The sequence below is a fragment of the Epinephelus moara genome, chromosome 7 (genome assembly GCF_006386435.1).
Source record: "Epinephelus moara isolate mb chromosome 7, YSFRI_EMoa_1.0, whole genome shotgun sequence".
NCBI classification, from domain to species: Eukaryota; Metazoa; Chordata; class Actinopteri; order Perciformes; family Serranidae; genus Epinephelus; species Epinephelus moara.
Window position 1 is genome coordinate 7,869,440 of NC_065512.1, and position 15,008 is coordinate 7,884,447.

At 40.3% G+C, this 15,008-nt stretch overlaps 2 protein-coding genes across 8 annotated transcripts in view; one reads left to right on the forward strand and one right to left on the reverse strand.

Moving 5' to 3' along the window:
- The window catches only part of xpo4 (exportin 4), a 230,709-nt gene that overhangs the window by 110,792 nt on the left and 104,909 nt on the right, over positions 1-15,008 (reverse strand). The window lies entirely within an intron of this gene.
- Positions 1-15,008, forward strand: part of ift88 (intraflagellar transport 88 homolog) — a 37,401-nt gene that overhangs the window by 15,735 nt on the left and 6,658 nt on the right. The window contains exons 14-25 of one of the 7 annotated variants that reach the window (XM_050049196.1): positions 113-199; positions 422-608; positions 949-1,056; positions 1,223-1,374; positions 2,189-2,304; positions 3,915-3,967; positions 4,319-4,384; positions 4,513-4,619; positions 10,284-10,347; positions 10,985-11,035; positions 12,987-13,004; positions 13,214-13,264. In XM_050049196.1, coding sequence (XP_049905153.1) covers positions 113-199; positions 422-608; positions 949-1,056; positions 1,223-1,374; positions 2,189-2,304; positions 3,915-3,967; positions 4,319-4,384; positions 4,513-4,619; positions 10,284-10,347; positions 10,985-11,035; positions 12,987-13,004; positions 13,214-13,264 — 1,060 coding nt within the window. The remainder of the gene's footprint in view (positions 1-112; positions 200-421; positions 609-948; positions 1,057-1,222; positions 1,375-2,188; positions 2,305-3,914; positions 3,968-4,318; positions 4,385-4,512; positions 4,620-10,283; positions 10,348-10,984; positions 11,036-12,986; positions 13,005-13,213; positions 13,265-15,008) is intronic. The other 6 variants (XM_050049197.1, XM_050049198.1, XM_050049199.1 and 3 more) reach the window with 6 other exon arrangements.

Below are 15,008 nucleotides of genomic sequence, written 5' to 3' on the forward strand. Positions count from 1 at the left end.
CATTTAAGTGCGGAAAACATGCAAAAAAGTAAGAAATCAGGAAGGGGGCAAACACTTTTTCACACCACTGTATAACGTTTACCCTGACAGCTTTTTTTTTATGTGTTATCAGGCAGTGGAGACGCTGAAGACGTTTGAGAAGAAGGACAGCAGAGTGAAGAGTGCTGCTGCCACCAACCTCTCCTTCCTCTACTTCCTGGTAAGATCCTCTCATTGACTAATCAAAAGGCTCTCAGATAACACACAGATACATTTATAAAGAAGCTGAATGAGTTGTTCAGGTGCTCAAGGACACTTCAGCACAGTGGATGTTTGCTGTCGAGTGTATTTCCAGTTGTAACGATGGCTGAATCACAGCCTCCGCTCTCTGTACCAACCTGCTGCCGGTTTATTCTTCCTCTCTGATCTTTCTGTGTTACAGGAGAAGGACTACGACCAGGCCGACCGGTACGCTGACCTCGCCATGACTGCTGATCGCTACAACCCGGCAGCACTTATCAACAAGGGCAACACGGTGTTCGTCAAGCAAGACTATGAGAAGGCTGCAGAGTTCTACAAAGAAGCTCTGAGGAATGATTCGTCCTGCACCGAGGCCCTCTACAACCTGGGTAACATCCATGTCCATGATACAGTGTAGTAGCGGATAATCTAGACATTGATTTATAGTAACCTTAACACAAAGTGCACATGGATCATTCATTCATGAATACCATGGATGCCTAAAGCCCAGTTCAGACCAAAGATTTGCGAATATGCTGTGCAGCGTTCTAAAAACCTCCTGGTTCGCACCAATGCAACTAGATGAGACGGCTCTTTCTCATATTGCAAGGTGGCAAAGGCACTTGTTATAAGACACTTTAAGACACTTGTTGTAGTGTCAGTATCAGATTGGCCTTAGATTCACAGTACATAAGTTAAGTTTTTTTGTTCATTGTCCACTTGTACCAGGTCTAACCTATAAGAGACTGGATCGTCTGGAGGAGGCTCTTGACTGCTTCCTGAAGCTCCATGCGATTCTGAGGAACAGCGCACAAGTCATGTACCAGCTGGCCAACCTGTATCCTACTGATAACAAGTGTAATCTATTGCGTGTGTTTGTCTGGAACTGCTTTGAAAATGTTGTACCTCAGTAGACATTTCTAGGTGCTCATTGAGAGATTCAACTCTGTGTCTGTGTTCATTCCCACGTGAGCATCTGTTGGTCCTTGACTGACTGGCTTCATCTATGAGCTTCTGAACGACCGCCAGCAGGCAATTGAGTGGTTGTTACAGGTGCTGAGTGTAACTCACACAGACCCCCAGGCACTGGCCAAACTGGGAAAGCTCTACGATGCAGAGGGGGACAAGTCCCAGGCTTTCCAGTACTACTATGAGGTAAGAGATGATTTAATGTTTTTTCTGTCTGAGGACTTGAAGCAACTACAAGGAGTTTTTAACTGCCCCTACATCAGCAAGAAGATTTCTGTATAATTATTCTTAACGCCTGTCCCTGGGTCTGATTCCTCCACAAAATCAGGCCAAACAATTTAAAGCAGGTAGACCGATAGAGTCTGTGTTTACATTATCCCAGGCATAATTTTACTGAGTAGTATGTTAGCCAGTTAAATGAAAGCAGGAGGAGATTTTTCACTAGAGAATTTTATTGTTGATGTAATATTTTGTGGTAATAGCTGATACTGGGTAAGGATCGGTACAGAGAAAATGAAAATAATTGACCGCATTCAAAGGCTGAAAGTCATTGGGGGGTGCTATAGAGCAGGGGAGCCATGCCTAAGATGAATTCCACCACCAAATCAAAATAATTGCAAGGCTGAACAGCAGAGTGTGCAAAGGGCAACGTTTCATGAGTTCTTTTGCATCTGAAATCCTCAAATGTGTTTGAAAAATGAATATTACTGCACAGTATCCAAGATGACTACCTTCCTTACCTTGCCTTGAGTGAATTTTGTTTTCTTAATTTAATATGCTATTGAATATGAAGGCAATGATCCACTAATATTTTGTGAACATTGAAGGAACACCCTGGCGTGTGTTTAGGGGTGCTATGTGACCTGCTTTTTGTTGCTCTGGCTTTTGAGTGCGCCCTCCCCATGTCTACATTGACAGCAGTGGATCTGAAAATGAAAAAAATACAGCAAGCACAGGCACCGTAAGTGCTCTGATGTTGGTTATTTGTGTTGCTGTCCAGTCCTTCAGGTACTTCCCCTCTAACATCGATGTGATCGAGTGGCTCGGGGCTTACTACATCGACACACAGTTCTGTGAGAAGGCCATTCAGTACTTCGAAAGAGCCACACTCATACAGTAAGTGACCACCAGTGATAGTCATTAACAAAGTGATTGTAACAAACTAAATAGATCTGTGTAAACTTGATGATAATTTTAGCAACTGGCAGTTCATATACTGGCAGTGTTTCCTGGTAAAGTTCAGTTCTTCCTGAGAAACAATGTTATTTCTACACGTTTCTGACTCGATTAAATGATTCATGTCTCATTTCATCTTGTTTTAATCGTTGTGTTCTGCTTTAATCAACCACGAAGCTTCATCTGGAAGTTGTTTTCTGTCCTGAACAAAGAGGACAGATTATTTGGTTTTGTTTGTCTTTCAGCCGAATTCTAAATTGTTTTTTTTTTTCATTTACCAGTCTCTTCTTTAGGAGGATTTAGGAGGATTATGGCAGAAATGGAATATAATATATAGAGCTGTCAAGCGATTAAAAATATTAATCTAATTAATGACATGCTCTGTGACTAATCTAAATTAATTGCACACATCAACTTTTGCTGTAAACGTACTTTTAAAAATTCAATTTAATTAATTTTGTCGAAGTAAAGCTGCTGGATTCTGGACACAATTGTCCCCCTGTCCTCTACCACCTAAACTGGTCTGCTGTCCATTGCAGTCCATTCTGTAAGGGAGTAAGTTAGTCAGTCACAGGTAGAGTTACTCAGTTTGTGTCTGAACGCCTGGTCGAGTGTGGCTTGATGTGGCTGGCTGCTAACTTCAGCATCAGAGGCTGTGCTAGCTCAGACCTCTGGGTTCGTTGCTAAATGCTTTGTGTTGAGGTGATATTTCAGTCTTGAAATACTTCGATGGTACAAAAATTCTTACTGCAGAAACTGCAGAGAACGGTGCTACTATCAACTGTTCCATGTGGGCGTTTTTAAAATGTAGATGTTCCATTCACAGGGCACCACAGAACTTGATTAATCAGTGTGAATTTCTTTAATATAATGAGTATGTTTTCTTTAGTGTATAATCACCTCTAAATAAGAGTCGTTGTGTTTTGGTTACCTTAGAATGACCTGTTAATATCAACATATGGAGCAGGTCCTTGACCAAGGAAATGTCCATCACCATGTTTCTACAGTAGCCCAGAATGGACAAAACAAACACTGACCCTAGACAGGATTACATGCTTTCACGTCGGCCACCTTAGCATTATCGGAAAAACGCTGATTTTTAACATCACCTGGTCTGTTTATTTTGGAGAGGAAGAGACCTCTGCGGATAATTCAGCTCCCGGTAAAAACCTCCTGACCATCTGGATCAGAAAAAAGTTGCACACACATTAGAAGGTACTGGACTAGCGACCTGTCTGCTATGAGATAGAAATCATCACAGAAACACTGATTAGTAAAGTGAGGGTGCTTTATTCAGTGTTTTTGCTGGTTTTAATCACCTGGTCTGTTTATTTTGGAGAGGAAGAGACTTCTGTGGCTAATTCAGCTCCCAGTGAAAACCTCCTGAACAATGAACACTGAAGGAATTCTAACTAGAAGTTTCAGCTGGTTGTAATCTGCAGTCCTCACTCCTAGATGCAAAGAAATCCTCCTAAATCTTACACACAGTTCCTTTAACAAAACAAAAAGGAAGTTCAGTGTATGTGATGTATTTCTGCTGTGTTCCTCAGACCAACCCAGGTTCAGTGGCAGCTGATGGTGGCAAGCTGCTACAGAAGAAGTGGTGAGAATGATTCTGTCCTTCATTTCATGAAACAGTAAAATATCATGTTTTGTATATTCTTTGCCAACCTGACACTGAAAACCAGATTACAGAAGTACAGATTCACTCCACATTGGAATTCCCAAACTTTATCATGTCCATGATACACAAGCAGCAGTGCTCAGTCGTTTCTGTCCACTCTGATCTTGTTAAGTTTGGATGTGTATTTACTGACTGTGAGTGTGGGAAAGAGTAACAGCTGTTTCACGTAACGGCTTCAAAACAATCGACTGAGCCTGTCTTTGCTGAGTGACCTAGCAATGAGCTTAGTTAGAGTTGTAAACATAAATGCTTTTGTTTTTTCCCTTACAGGAAACTACCAGAAAGCTCTGGAAACATATAAAGACATTCACCGCAAGTTCCCAGAAAATGTGGAAGGTAATTCATCCTGTTTGTTCCACAGTTTTAAACAGAACTCTTGACAAACAGCAGATGATGCACTTATCGAAGTGCAAAGGAAATAAAAAACTGTGTGTGTGTGTGTGTGTGTGTGTGTGTTTATCCAGGCCTGCGTTTCTTGGTGAGGCTGTGCAAAGACATGGGATTGAAAGAAGTCCAAGAATACGCCGACAAACTGAAGAAGGTGGAGAAGATGAAGGAAATCAGAGAACAGGTACATCTAAGTTTGCATTTACAAGAGCAGCTGGCAACATTTTTGTGTAAATAAACATCTGTTGTGCTGTTCTCTACAAAATGAGCATCATGCTGTGTGGAGAAAGACTTGGAACCAGAGATTGAAGCCATAAATTGTTGTGTTTACGTTCATCAAGTGAGAAGTAAGGTCATTTTCTCATAGACTTCTCTATCGGCCCACCCCCTACTGGCCATTAGAAAGAATGCACATTAAGGGTGCCTTCACACCTGCCCTGTTTGGTTTGGTTCAATCAAATTCAAGTTTGTTTGCCCCCTAAGTGCGGTTCATTTAGGCAGGTGTGAGCCGAAACACCCGGACTAAGACCTTCTTAAAGAGGTGGTCTTAGTCCTGTTACGTAGCCACTGTACCTCACCCATCGGTTTGTGGACTCCCGTTTCAAGCTTCGAGTTTGGCATTTTGGCTGTCGCCATCTTGGATTTTGGAAACCAGAAGTGACCATCTTTGGGCAAGAAGATAGAGCTAACCCTAATGCTAGCTGCTAGCTTGGGTAGCACAATGCATTTACAACTATGGTTAACTATGATAATGCTAAAGCTAAATGTCATATTCGCCAGAAGAAAAACAGGCTTAAAAACATAAAAACAAAATGTGCTTACTGGAAAAACCGAACATTCGACTCAACATATAGGGTCCTGTAGTACAACCAAACATGAAAAGAGGCTTTTTATGGGCGACCAAAATCTTAAAAATAACTTTAATGAATTCAGAACACACTGAAATAGTGACAGCTACACCTATGCCTATTCTCTGTTAATCTGGGGTTACACCATGGCTACATTACCTAACTAAAGTTGTTGCTGTGGTAGCAACTTGTTACAGAAGGCACCTTCCTGTCACTCAGAGTGGCCATGCCCTTAATTATGCATAATTTAAGCCTCAATAACATTTACACAGGTGAGTTATATAAAAAATTCACCCCCGCACAGTTGTCATGAATGGGAAAATTAGCCAAAGAGACCAAAACTGTTTTTTGTACCAGGCTGTAACATGTTTATTTCTGCTGTAAAGTTCAGCATTTTAACATGGGGGTCTGTGGGGACTGACTCGCTCTTGGAGCCAGCCTCAAGTAGCCATTAGAGGAACTGCAGTTTTTAGCACTGCAGCATTGCTTTCATTTTCAGACCTGGAGGTTGGCACTTGGGTTCACACTGTTGGCAGCTTATAAAAGCTTTTACAGTTGTCATCACTTGGAGTCTGATAGCTCTCCTCTCAAAATATATGGCACATGGGAAGCTATGTATTTTACATCTGCAGTTTGCTCGGAATAAAAAGAAAAAGAAGTGGGTACCTAGCAGCAACCTTGGTAACTGACATCATTAAACAAACATAGAAAATGACAGAAAGTGAAGAAACAAAATTTCATGACCATAAAGTCTGGAGGACGATGCCACAGTGTTTGATCGATGGTAGGTCTGTTGGCATTGCTCTGCAGAAAAACCACACAGTGAGAGTTTATCACCAAAGATGAAAGATAAGATCAAAAATGTTCTGGATTACATTCAAGAGTCCAAATACATCAACAGTCTTACACAAGCAACCTCATTTAATGATATAACATTCAAATTAGGTAATACATCTGAATAATATTAACATCCTGCAGCTTCATAAGTGACCTGCTTGTTTTGCAGTCTTACATTACAGACCTTTCGCAAGCTGTCATTAATCATCTTTTCCTCACCAATATCTTGGCGTCCTGTCGTCTGTTCCTGGACAAGAACACGCTGATTGAAAACACACATGAATCCTTTTGCCATAAAATGGGTCAGTGGTCACTGCAGCTCCAGAAATGCATGAAAAACAGCTGCATTTCTCCAGTTCTGTTGATTTTCCATGAATCAAACCGTGTTCAGAGGAGACGCTACGCAGCTGTCCAACACCTGGCTGACACGAATGCTGGGTCATTTTCAAACAGTTGTTGTGTTTGGACAGTTGTTCAGTGTCACCTGAGACATCTGAATGGATTAGATACGTGGTTACAGGCTTGAATAAAGTCAGGATTATTATTCTGTATTCTCTGATGGGCGAAGGAAGCCTGTGGTTTCCTTATCAATCTAAATCCTGAATTACTGGAGCCATGTTCCTGGATTGACAAGTGCTGTGTTCTTGTATCTTAGTGGTTTCGACACTTGTGATGTTAATCTGAATATTATCTTACAAGACCTGTTTGAGTATACTCCAAACTCTACATCTGCTGCTTTCCTGTTTTCTTTTCACATAATTTTTGTCTTAAAAAGGATCAAACTTGATGCCGCAGAACCTGAGACATTGTCTTATTTCTATTCCGCGTAATATTCTTCTTCATTTTCGAAATCTGGCACCAACATTACCCCCAATGCAGCTTGACAGCCATGAGTTTGATGCGAAATAAGGGTGTGTTATGCTAGTACTGGTAGGGACGGCTGTGGCTCAGATGTTAATCTGAAGATTGATGGTTCAATCCTGAAGTATCCTTGAGCAAGATACTGAACCCCAAATTACTGATGGTTGTTTCAACGGTGAAGTAGCGGGTGGCACCTTGTATTGTAGCCTCAGCCACCAGTGTATGAACGTGTGTGTGAATGGGAGAATGTGACTCGTAGTGTAAAAAGCGCTTTGAGTGGTCGGAGGACTAGAAAGGTACAGTCCATTTAGTAGTAACTAATGTAACCTCAAGCTGCTGTCCTCAAGCAGAGATGAGGAGCTGGCTACAGAAATCTGATCTGACTTTCTAATTCCACACCTCCTGATTTTATTTCATTTTCAAACTTGTTTTCTTCAGCCCCAACTAACACTGACTGCAGTGTTGCCAACTCGTTTCCAATGAAAGTAGCTAGCACTAGCTTTGAAAGTCGCTAAAAGTCACCAGATTAGAATTTAGAAGTTATTTCGGTCTGCAAATAGAAAATAGAAAAGCACTCAGAGAGTGCAGACCTCCGCCTAGTAGGTGATATTCCCTCCCCCTCTGCATCAGATTTTGCAGCCTGCATCACAATTAGGTTATTTATAAACAGACAAACAGACCAACGCTGGCGAAAACATAACCTCCTTGGCGGAGGTAATAAGAACATCATGTATTGATCTATACGTTCATGTAAATAAAGTCACAGCCTCTCACAGAAAATGGTATATACTTAAATAGTCTTAAACAGTCTTTGGTTTAATAAAATTTGAAGTCACATCAAAAGATGTCCACTTGAAATACTTGAAGTGACATCATATGCTCATTTTCATACTGGTGACGTCACCGTGCATCAATGGAAGCATCAAAACTACACTGAATTAGATTCAATAGAAAAATCTCAAACAGAATCTTTGAATGATATGAGAGCTTTGGTACTTATTTTATAGCGCACAACCTTCTCATGCAAGGTAATCATAGAAGATCACTACAACTGAACTCTCACTTCTGCTGCGAGTGGTGTCTTCTCTCCTCATGCCTGGTCCACGCCTAGTACATTGCACAAGAGGAAAGAGGTGGAAAGACCCTGTGCTGATGGCCAAAGAGCCGTGGATTGTGATTACTCTGAGCAGCATGCATGGAATTGAATTACAATATATTTCTTTCTTTTTCTCTGATAGTCTCAATACGTCACCGAATTTGTTGCTTTTAAGAAATAAAGTTCCTAAGAGGGTCTGAAGAGTTGCAAAATCTAGCGGTTGTACGCCAAGTTGGCAACACCGGACTCACGTGACATTCCTTGAAGACATTTACCAGATTTTGAAGCCTCTAAAGACTTTATACAAGTTTTTTTTTTCACTTATGCAGTTGTACTCTTCAAGATGTGCAGACAAACGATGGAATTCCCCTTTAAGTGGTAATGCCAAGATCATAGGATACACAGGATCTATTATTCTGTTGTCTTGTGTGTGTTTATCATCAATTTATTCAGCTCTGAAAATAACCCATTTAAAGCTATATGGTGTGGGACTTTTACATATAAATGAACGAACGAAGCCCAACAAGTTCACATCATACTGAATAAGTGCATTACCACCAAGGGAAGCTCTGTATTTTTTTATCTGTATATACCTGAGTTGTGGTGTCTGATGTCAGCTGTGACATTCCTGTGCTGGCCCACCAGAAGTGATGCGTTTACCATCAACTAGGCACAGCAAGAGGGAGCAGGAAGATAGAGACCATAGTGACGGAGCAGCAGCTACTGTAGGAGTACAGAGGAAGCCATGACGGAAAATCCTAGAAAGCATCCAAGAAAACTTTCTTGAGTTGATGCCTCAGATAAAAAGGAAACTCTGCATTCAGAGGAAGAATTAAACTTGTAAAAAAGAAAGTGATTATCGGTGAGGACAAATACAGATCTCCACTGGTGTAGCTTTTCCTCGGAGAGCACTGAACGAAGACAGGGGAGAAATATCAGACACGACTGTAGTTAGCAGTTAGTTTCTATCCACTAACCTATCAGTTAAAATCTGTAGGTAATTAGCCGTTGCTTTATAACAACCTTCTAAAAAAAGTGTACTTGTTGGAAAGGCTCTTTTCTGTGGCATAAAGAAGGGTACATTTCTGGCATAGATAATAACCTCGTCTGACGATTCTATCACCTTTTCTTTCCATCTGCCTTTACTTGCATGGAATACTTGAAGAGAGCTCTCATGGTTGGGGAAGATGCAGCGAGCTCACCTGCAGACATACGTCATGAATAATATTCATGTAATTACTATAACTACCAGAGGTTGAAGACAAAAGTTCTGCACTCAAATAATACTTCACTGCATCCTTGTCTTGAAGGATGCACTAACTAGTATCTGTGTGGCTCCAAAACATCAGATGCCCGCCCAAAAAGTAGATAACAAGCCTTTTGGTTTGGGGTCAGTCATCTTTTAAAGAAGGCGTGATTCAGAGTGACAGATCTGTGTGCCATCAAGCCAGGAACGAATGAGAGGGATGACTTTGTTAAATCATAAGCAGCTGCTCTGAAATCAGTCCAGAGAAACTAGAGAGTCAGACAGAGTCAGAGGGTTGAGTCATCAGTCCTAAGAATCTCCAAACTGAATGTTAGCGAAAAAACAACTCATCCTGCTAATATCACTGGATACTGTTGAAAATGATGAATGAGAGCATGATTGGAAGATGATGAAACCACGGCTCTGTCTGATGCTGTGTTTATCTTAAATGTCTTATTTTACCATGGAAATTCATGAATCTTTGTTTTACTGTTTTTAAATTCCCATCTTTGTTGCTAACCGCTTGTTGCTGTGGTGTTTCAGCAACGGACTCAGAAACCCCAACTGAGAATATAAGACTTGTTCACATGTGACATTTATGTTCTGTTTTTGTATTTTAATGTCAAATTCCACTTGAATTTGTATCTTAATGTTTCTGTTTAGCTTTGTTAGATGGTTTTAGTTTTAAGAATTGTTTTCAAGCCATTAAAACTGAACATTAATTTATGAAACACAGAGGGAGAGATGACAAAAGAGAGAGGAAAATGTCACTAGAATCCATTAATCTAGCATGAACTGTTTGTCCTTTTTTGTTTCAAGTGCAGGTTTTTGTTTTTATTTCACTGGTATTTTAATAAAACAAAAACACAATCATGTTAAAAGCCGTGCACAGCAAGTTAAACACCACAGTTTAATCTTAATTTTTCAATTACCTTCCTCCCTTTGTTTCTTCTTCTGCAGAGGGTGAAGTCAGGGCGTGAGGGCAGTGCCAGAGGTCGGAGAGAGGGCAGCGCTGGGAGTGCTGGTGAGTCAGTAGTCACCGTAACATACCATGTTCCTATCATGTAAAGGTCTGGAAATGTTTTAAAGGTCCAATGTATAAGTAACTCATATGAAAGTACAAACACAAATCTTCAGATCAAACATCTTGGGAAGAGTGCATAGAAGAAACCATGAACATAACAGTTAACATCTTGTACAATATATTGTAAGAAGGACTGTGTTTCAAACATTTTTTTAGCACAGTTGTGTCTGTAGCAAAAATCAGCCTCTGATTTAAGCTGTAATTTTTCAAATTTCAGAGTGTATATCATATATCAAAGTTCTTATATGTCTTGTAAGACAATGTTAAACGTTCAAGAAGTTTGGATTTTTCTGTGAACTGGTCTTAAAGAATAACATGTTTTTATTTCTGAAAGTTAGATATTAAAAGAAGTATTGAAACATGCCCTGCCATCATGGTAAGGTAATTTATTTATACACGGGTGGTTTTGGTTAGAATCAAAGCCAATAATCAGTACTGTTTTTAGCTCATCATCATCATCATCATCATCATCATCATCATCATCATCATCATCATCCTTGTTTTCAGTCTCTTTGTTCTTGTATGTCATCACTTCCCTTTCTCTCCTTGTCTGTTATTTACACATGCTGCTGGGCAGCAGGCGTCTCCACACCTGTCCTCACCCCTCCTAAGAAGGCTGCCATTACGGGTATACCTCTAAACACCACACTGAGTCCTGACTAGAGTAGAAGGCTGCAGTCATATTCTGTTTGTAGTTTGATTATATTTAGATCCGTAAAAGGAACTGTTGTGAGGCTTGGCTGTGTAGCTGTTACCCTTTAGTGAATCCCAAATAGGTCAATAACCGGTTCCAAACGAACTCTGGAGTGGTTGGTTTGTGGTGAGAAGGTGTTCCGACCTGGATGTGAAGCAACTGCAGTCACATGACACATTGTTTGGGTTAAACATGAGCATGTTACAGTCCTGGAGGATTATTAATGTGCACCTCCTCCTGTACTGCCTTAATATGCACATTCAGCACATCCAATGCATCAAAACATTGTTTTCTAGTTGGAGCCGCGCCTCGTTTTCAAACTGTATGGTTTGACTAAAATGAACAATGACAGCAATATAGTCCACGATGAGCAGCGCTAAAATCAACCTGCGTAGTTGTCCCTCCATTGTGACATTAGAAAGTGTCACATTTATCTTGCAAGTGTACTCTTCTTCAACGTTTGCTTTACTTCCTGGATTTTTCCCACATGGAAATTCTGACCAATCAAGAGCAGCTTTCTCACACAAGGCATTTGATCTGGTCCTCTTGTAAATGCTACTGTGAGAACACGAACCAACTCTAGACAATTATACAACTTTGGAACAACATGAGTCCCTGATTCAGACCAAAGGAGACGACTCTAGGTCTGAAAGCAGCCTAAGGCCTTGAATTCTGTACACAGCTTTTTAATGGTGGGACTTCGAGTGTAAAATACTACAATTATTGCTGACATCTTGCAGCTAACGTTAAATTATGTACTGGAAATCAGTTATTTTACGCTGCTCTAAAACAGTAGTTGCTGGTGGCTACACAGTACATCTTGCTGTGTAGGCTACTGTTTTGAAGCAGTGAATAAGAATTGATTTCGAGAGAAACTGGTGTTTTATCAGAGTGTGAAACTTCTTTTATTAATTTATTTATAAATAAATTACGTGGTATGGTGTCGGTGCTGCCAATCCAGCATTTTAGGCAGTGTCAGAGGCATTTCAGACACTGAAATTAGTACAAATCCAGTTACCACAAACTCCCTGGAGATTTTAATATTTTCACTGTAACTGCGTGCGTTTATTAAGGCTGATCTTTGTGAACTAGACTGATTTTGTGTGAGGCTCATTAGTGTAGAAAGAGGCCAGTTTTGCCCCAAATCCATGCATATTACCTAATTTAAATACATGCAGGTAACACAGAGCACCAAGACACTGTTTGCCTGACAGCACAGTCCGGGGTTTATGTCACCCTTTGTGGGTGTTTGAAGAATTTCCAGGTTTCTATTTCTCTTATTTGTGCACATTTAGCAGCCACAAAAGCCACTCAGTTTTTCTCAGCTTTTTGTGAATTCGCCCGTGAGAGCTTTAGGCCGTAGTCGACACCAGGGAAGGAAAACTACCACAGTATAGCACTCCTTCACTACAGATCCACAACAAATACAGACACATACTCCAGACTGGCTCCGACCCTGGAAAGCTGGCTCATCTGCAGATTCCAAACGCAATCCAGACGAACTAGAGAGTTGCCAGAAACTGTAACGAGGCCCAGCTTTTCTCTCTCTGATGCAGCTGAATGTCTGTCCTGTAGTGTAGTTAAATATAGTATATATCAGGCACCTGTTAATGTGACTGCTGCTCCACCCTGCCAAGACTTCCATTATTCCCCCGCGTCCTGATAAATTAGAGTAGAAAACCTCAAAAATTAGATTATAAAACCTCAACCTTGTGTGCTTTTGCTGTTCCATTTTGTCTTGTGCTGCCAGATCTGCAACTGGATCTGTTTAAAAGAAGCTTTCCCTCCAACATGTTCAATCTTTTGTACTTTTGAATATTGGTTATGATACTTAAGATGCTTAACTAAACTTAAACCCCTTTCTTACTTTCTTACGGCACATCAGAGACGGATGTTAAAGCAGGTGAGATAACGCAGGTCATAAAATGTCATCAGATTAGTTCTCATCAGTGCTCTGTAGTTGCTTCTCTCTGTGCTGTTTCGTTTTGTATCTGCTTGCAACAATCTTCAGTCCAACTCTGTAATCTTTCTTTCCTCTTTGTCTTTCTTTCTGTTTCTCTGGCTCTTTCGGCTTCATCTGTATTCCCGCTCTGCTTCCTCTTTGCTGCCCAGTGTCTCAATCTGAGTCTAAACAGCTCAGTCCACTGTTGGACTCAGGGAGAGGTACGTAAGATGGTTATTTCAAATTAGTTAAGTGAAACCTGCAGGTTTGTAGGACTGTGTGTGGAGACCTTTCAACAATGTCTCATTTCTGCTCAGGAATGAAACTGACAATCTGTATTTTCTTTTTACCTCACAACCACTTCAGGTATCTTTGAGAACAAGGTTTTGCCTTAATTCAGTTATAGATTTTTCTTTGCAATAAGCAGATGAGCCACAACGACAAATTATGTTGCTCTCCTTTTCCTTCTTTGTGTCTTTTCACACTGGGATCTTATATTCAAATATTAGTGTCCACAAGCAACATTGAAAATTTAGATTTAAATGGACTTTAACTCGACTGCTAAACAGCTAAACTCTCAATAATGAATCATGGGAACTTCTTGAATTTATCTCACAATCATTTATTTAACGGGAACAATAAATGAACATCACTTTACATTTTACATTTTTAGCTGAAAGGTTTATTTCTAACTGACTAGTAGAATGGCGGATTTTGTTCTGTGATTCATTTTTTTTAATTTGCCATTTTCCATCAGAAGTGCTTAAAGGGCTAGTCCTGATCTTTTAAAGTTAAGTGGTATGAGGTGCTTATCTATTCTCAGTGTCTTACCTACAATAGATGGCAGTCGGCATGCCCCCAGTTTGGAGAAGCAGGCAGGAGTACCACCACAGAAGCTACGCTAAAGTACTGCTGTGGAGAGGGGCAGCAGCAAAACGTATTTTAGCCACCTTACGCTATATTTTCATTGCCTTACCTTGTTGTCATACAGGGATTTCTAACAGGGAAGTGAAGTCATTATATCCATCTATGCTCTCTCTAAAGTCCTTTGACAAATACAGTAATTACACCTTGATGATGACAGTAATTTAGCATTACTCATTGCAGGAGCTGCTGGTCGACCGCTGCCTCCATCAGTTGGCTTGTTTGTGTTACTGTGTGACTTTGTTGAATCTGAACTAACACTTTAAATGTCAAAGTCTCACAATAACACAAACAAGTTAACTGTTGGAGGCAGCAGTAGATCAGCAGCTAATGTGATGAGTGATGCTAAATTACTGATCTTCTCAGTAGAGTCTTTGAAGAGAGAGATTTAAAGGCTGCAGTTCCTTGTCAAAAAGGCTGTCTGACAGCAAAGTAAAGCAGTAAAAAATATTCTAAATATAGTGTACACTTAGACTGGTTTTCATTTTTTAGGTGGCTAAAATACATTTTGCTGCTCCCCCCATCCACAGCAGTACATTCCTTAGCTTCTGGGGCGATACTCCTGCCTGCTTCTCCAAGCTGGGAGCATGCTGACCACCATCTACTGTAGGTAACACACTTACAACCCCACTTCAAAAGATGCTTTACATTTAAAATATTGATAGATGTGTAAAAAAAAAAAAAAAAAGAAAGAAAGAATTTGACTAAACTGGCTTTTTAAGGGGAACACCACCTACGATATAAATTCTAATATGTTATTTCTATGGCCAAGGAAACGTCAATCAATATTTATGAACTTGAGCTACTCTCTCAACCTGAAACCAGGGATGTAAGTCTCAAACTTGTGATGTCATAGGATATAAAGTCTGGAGCTGCTCCACAGACAATGAATGGAAGCTTGATTTTATGGATCCACAAAATATTTGTCTTCTTTTTTACACCCAAATGTGCTTTATTCTGGTAAACGCAAGAAATGTACCTATATATACCTTGAACACTCCCCTGGCTGCTCTAGGTGTCATCCAGGACAGTGGGGTCTGT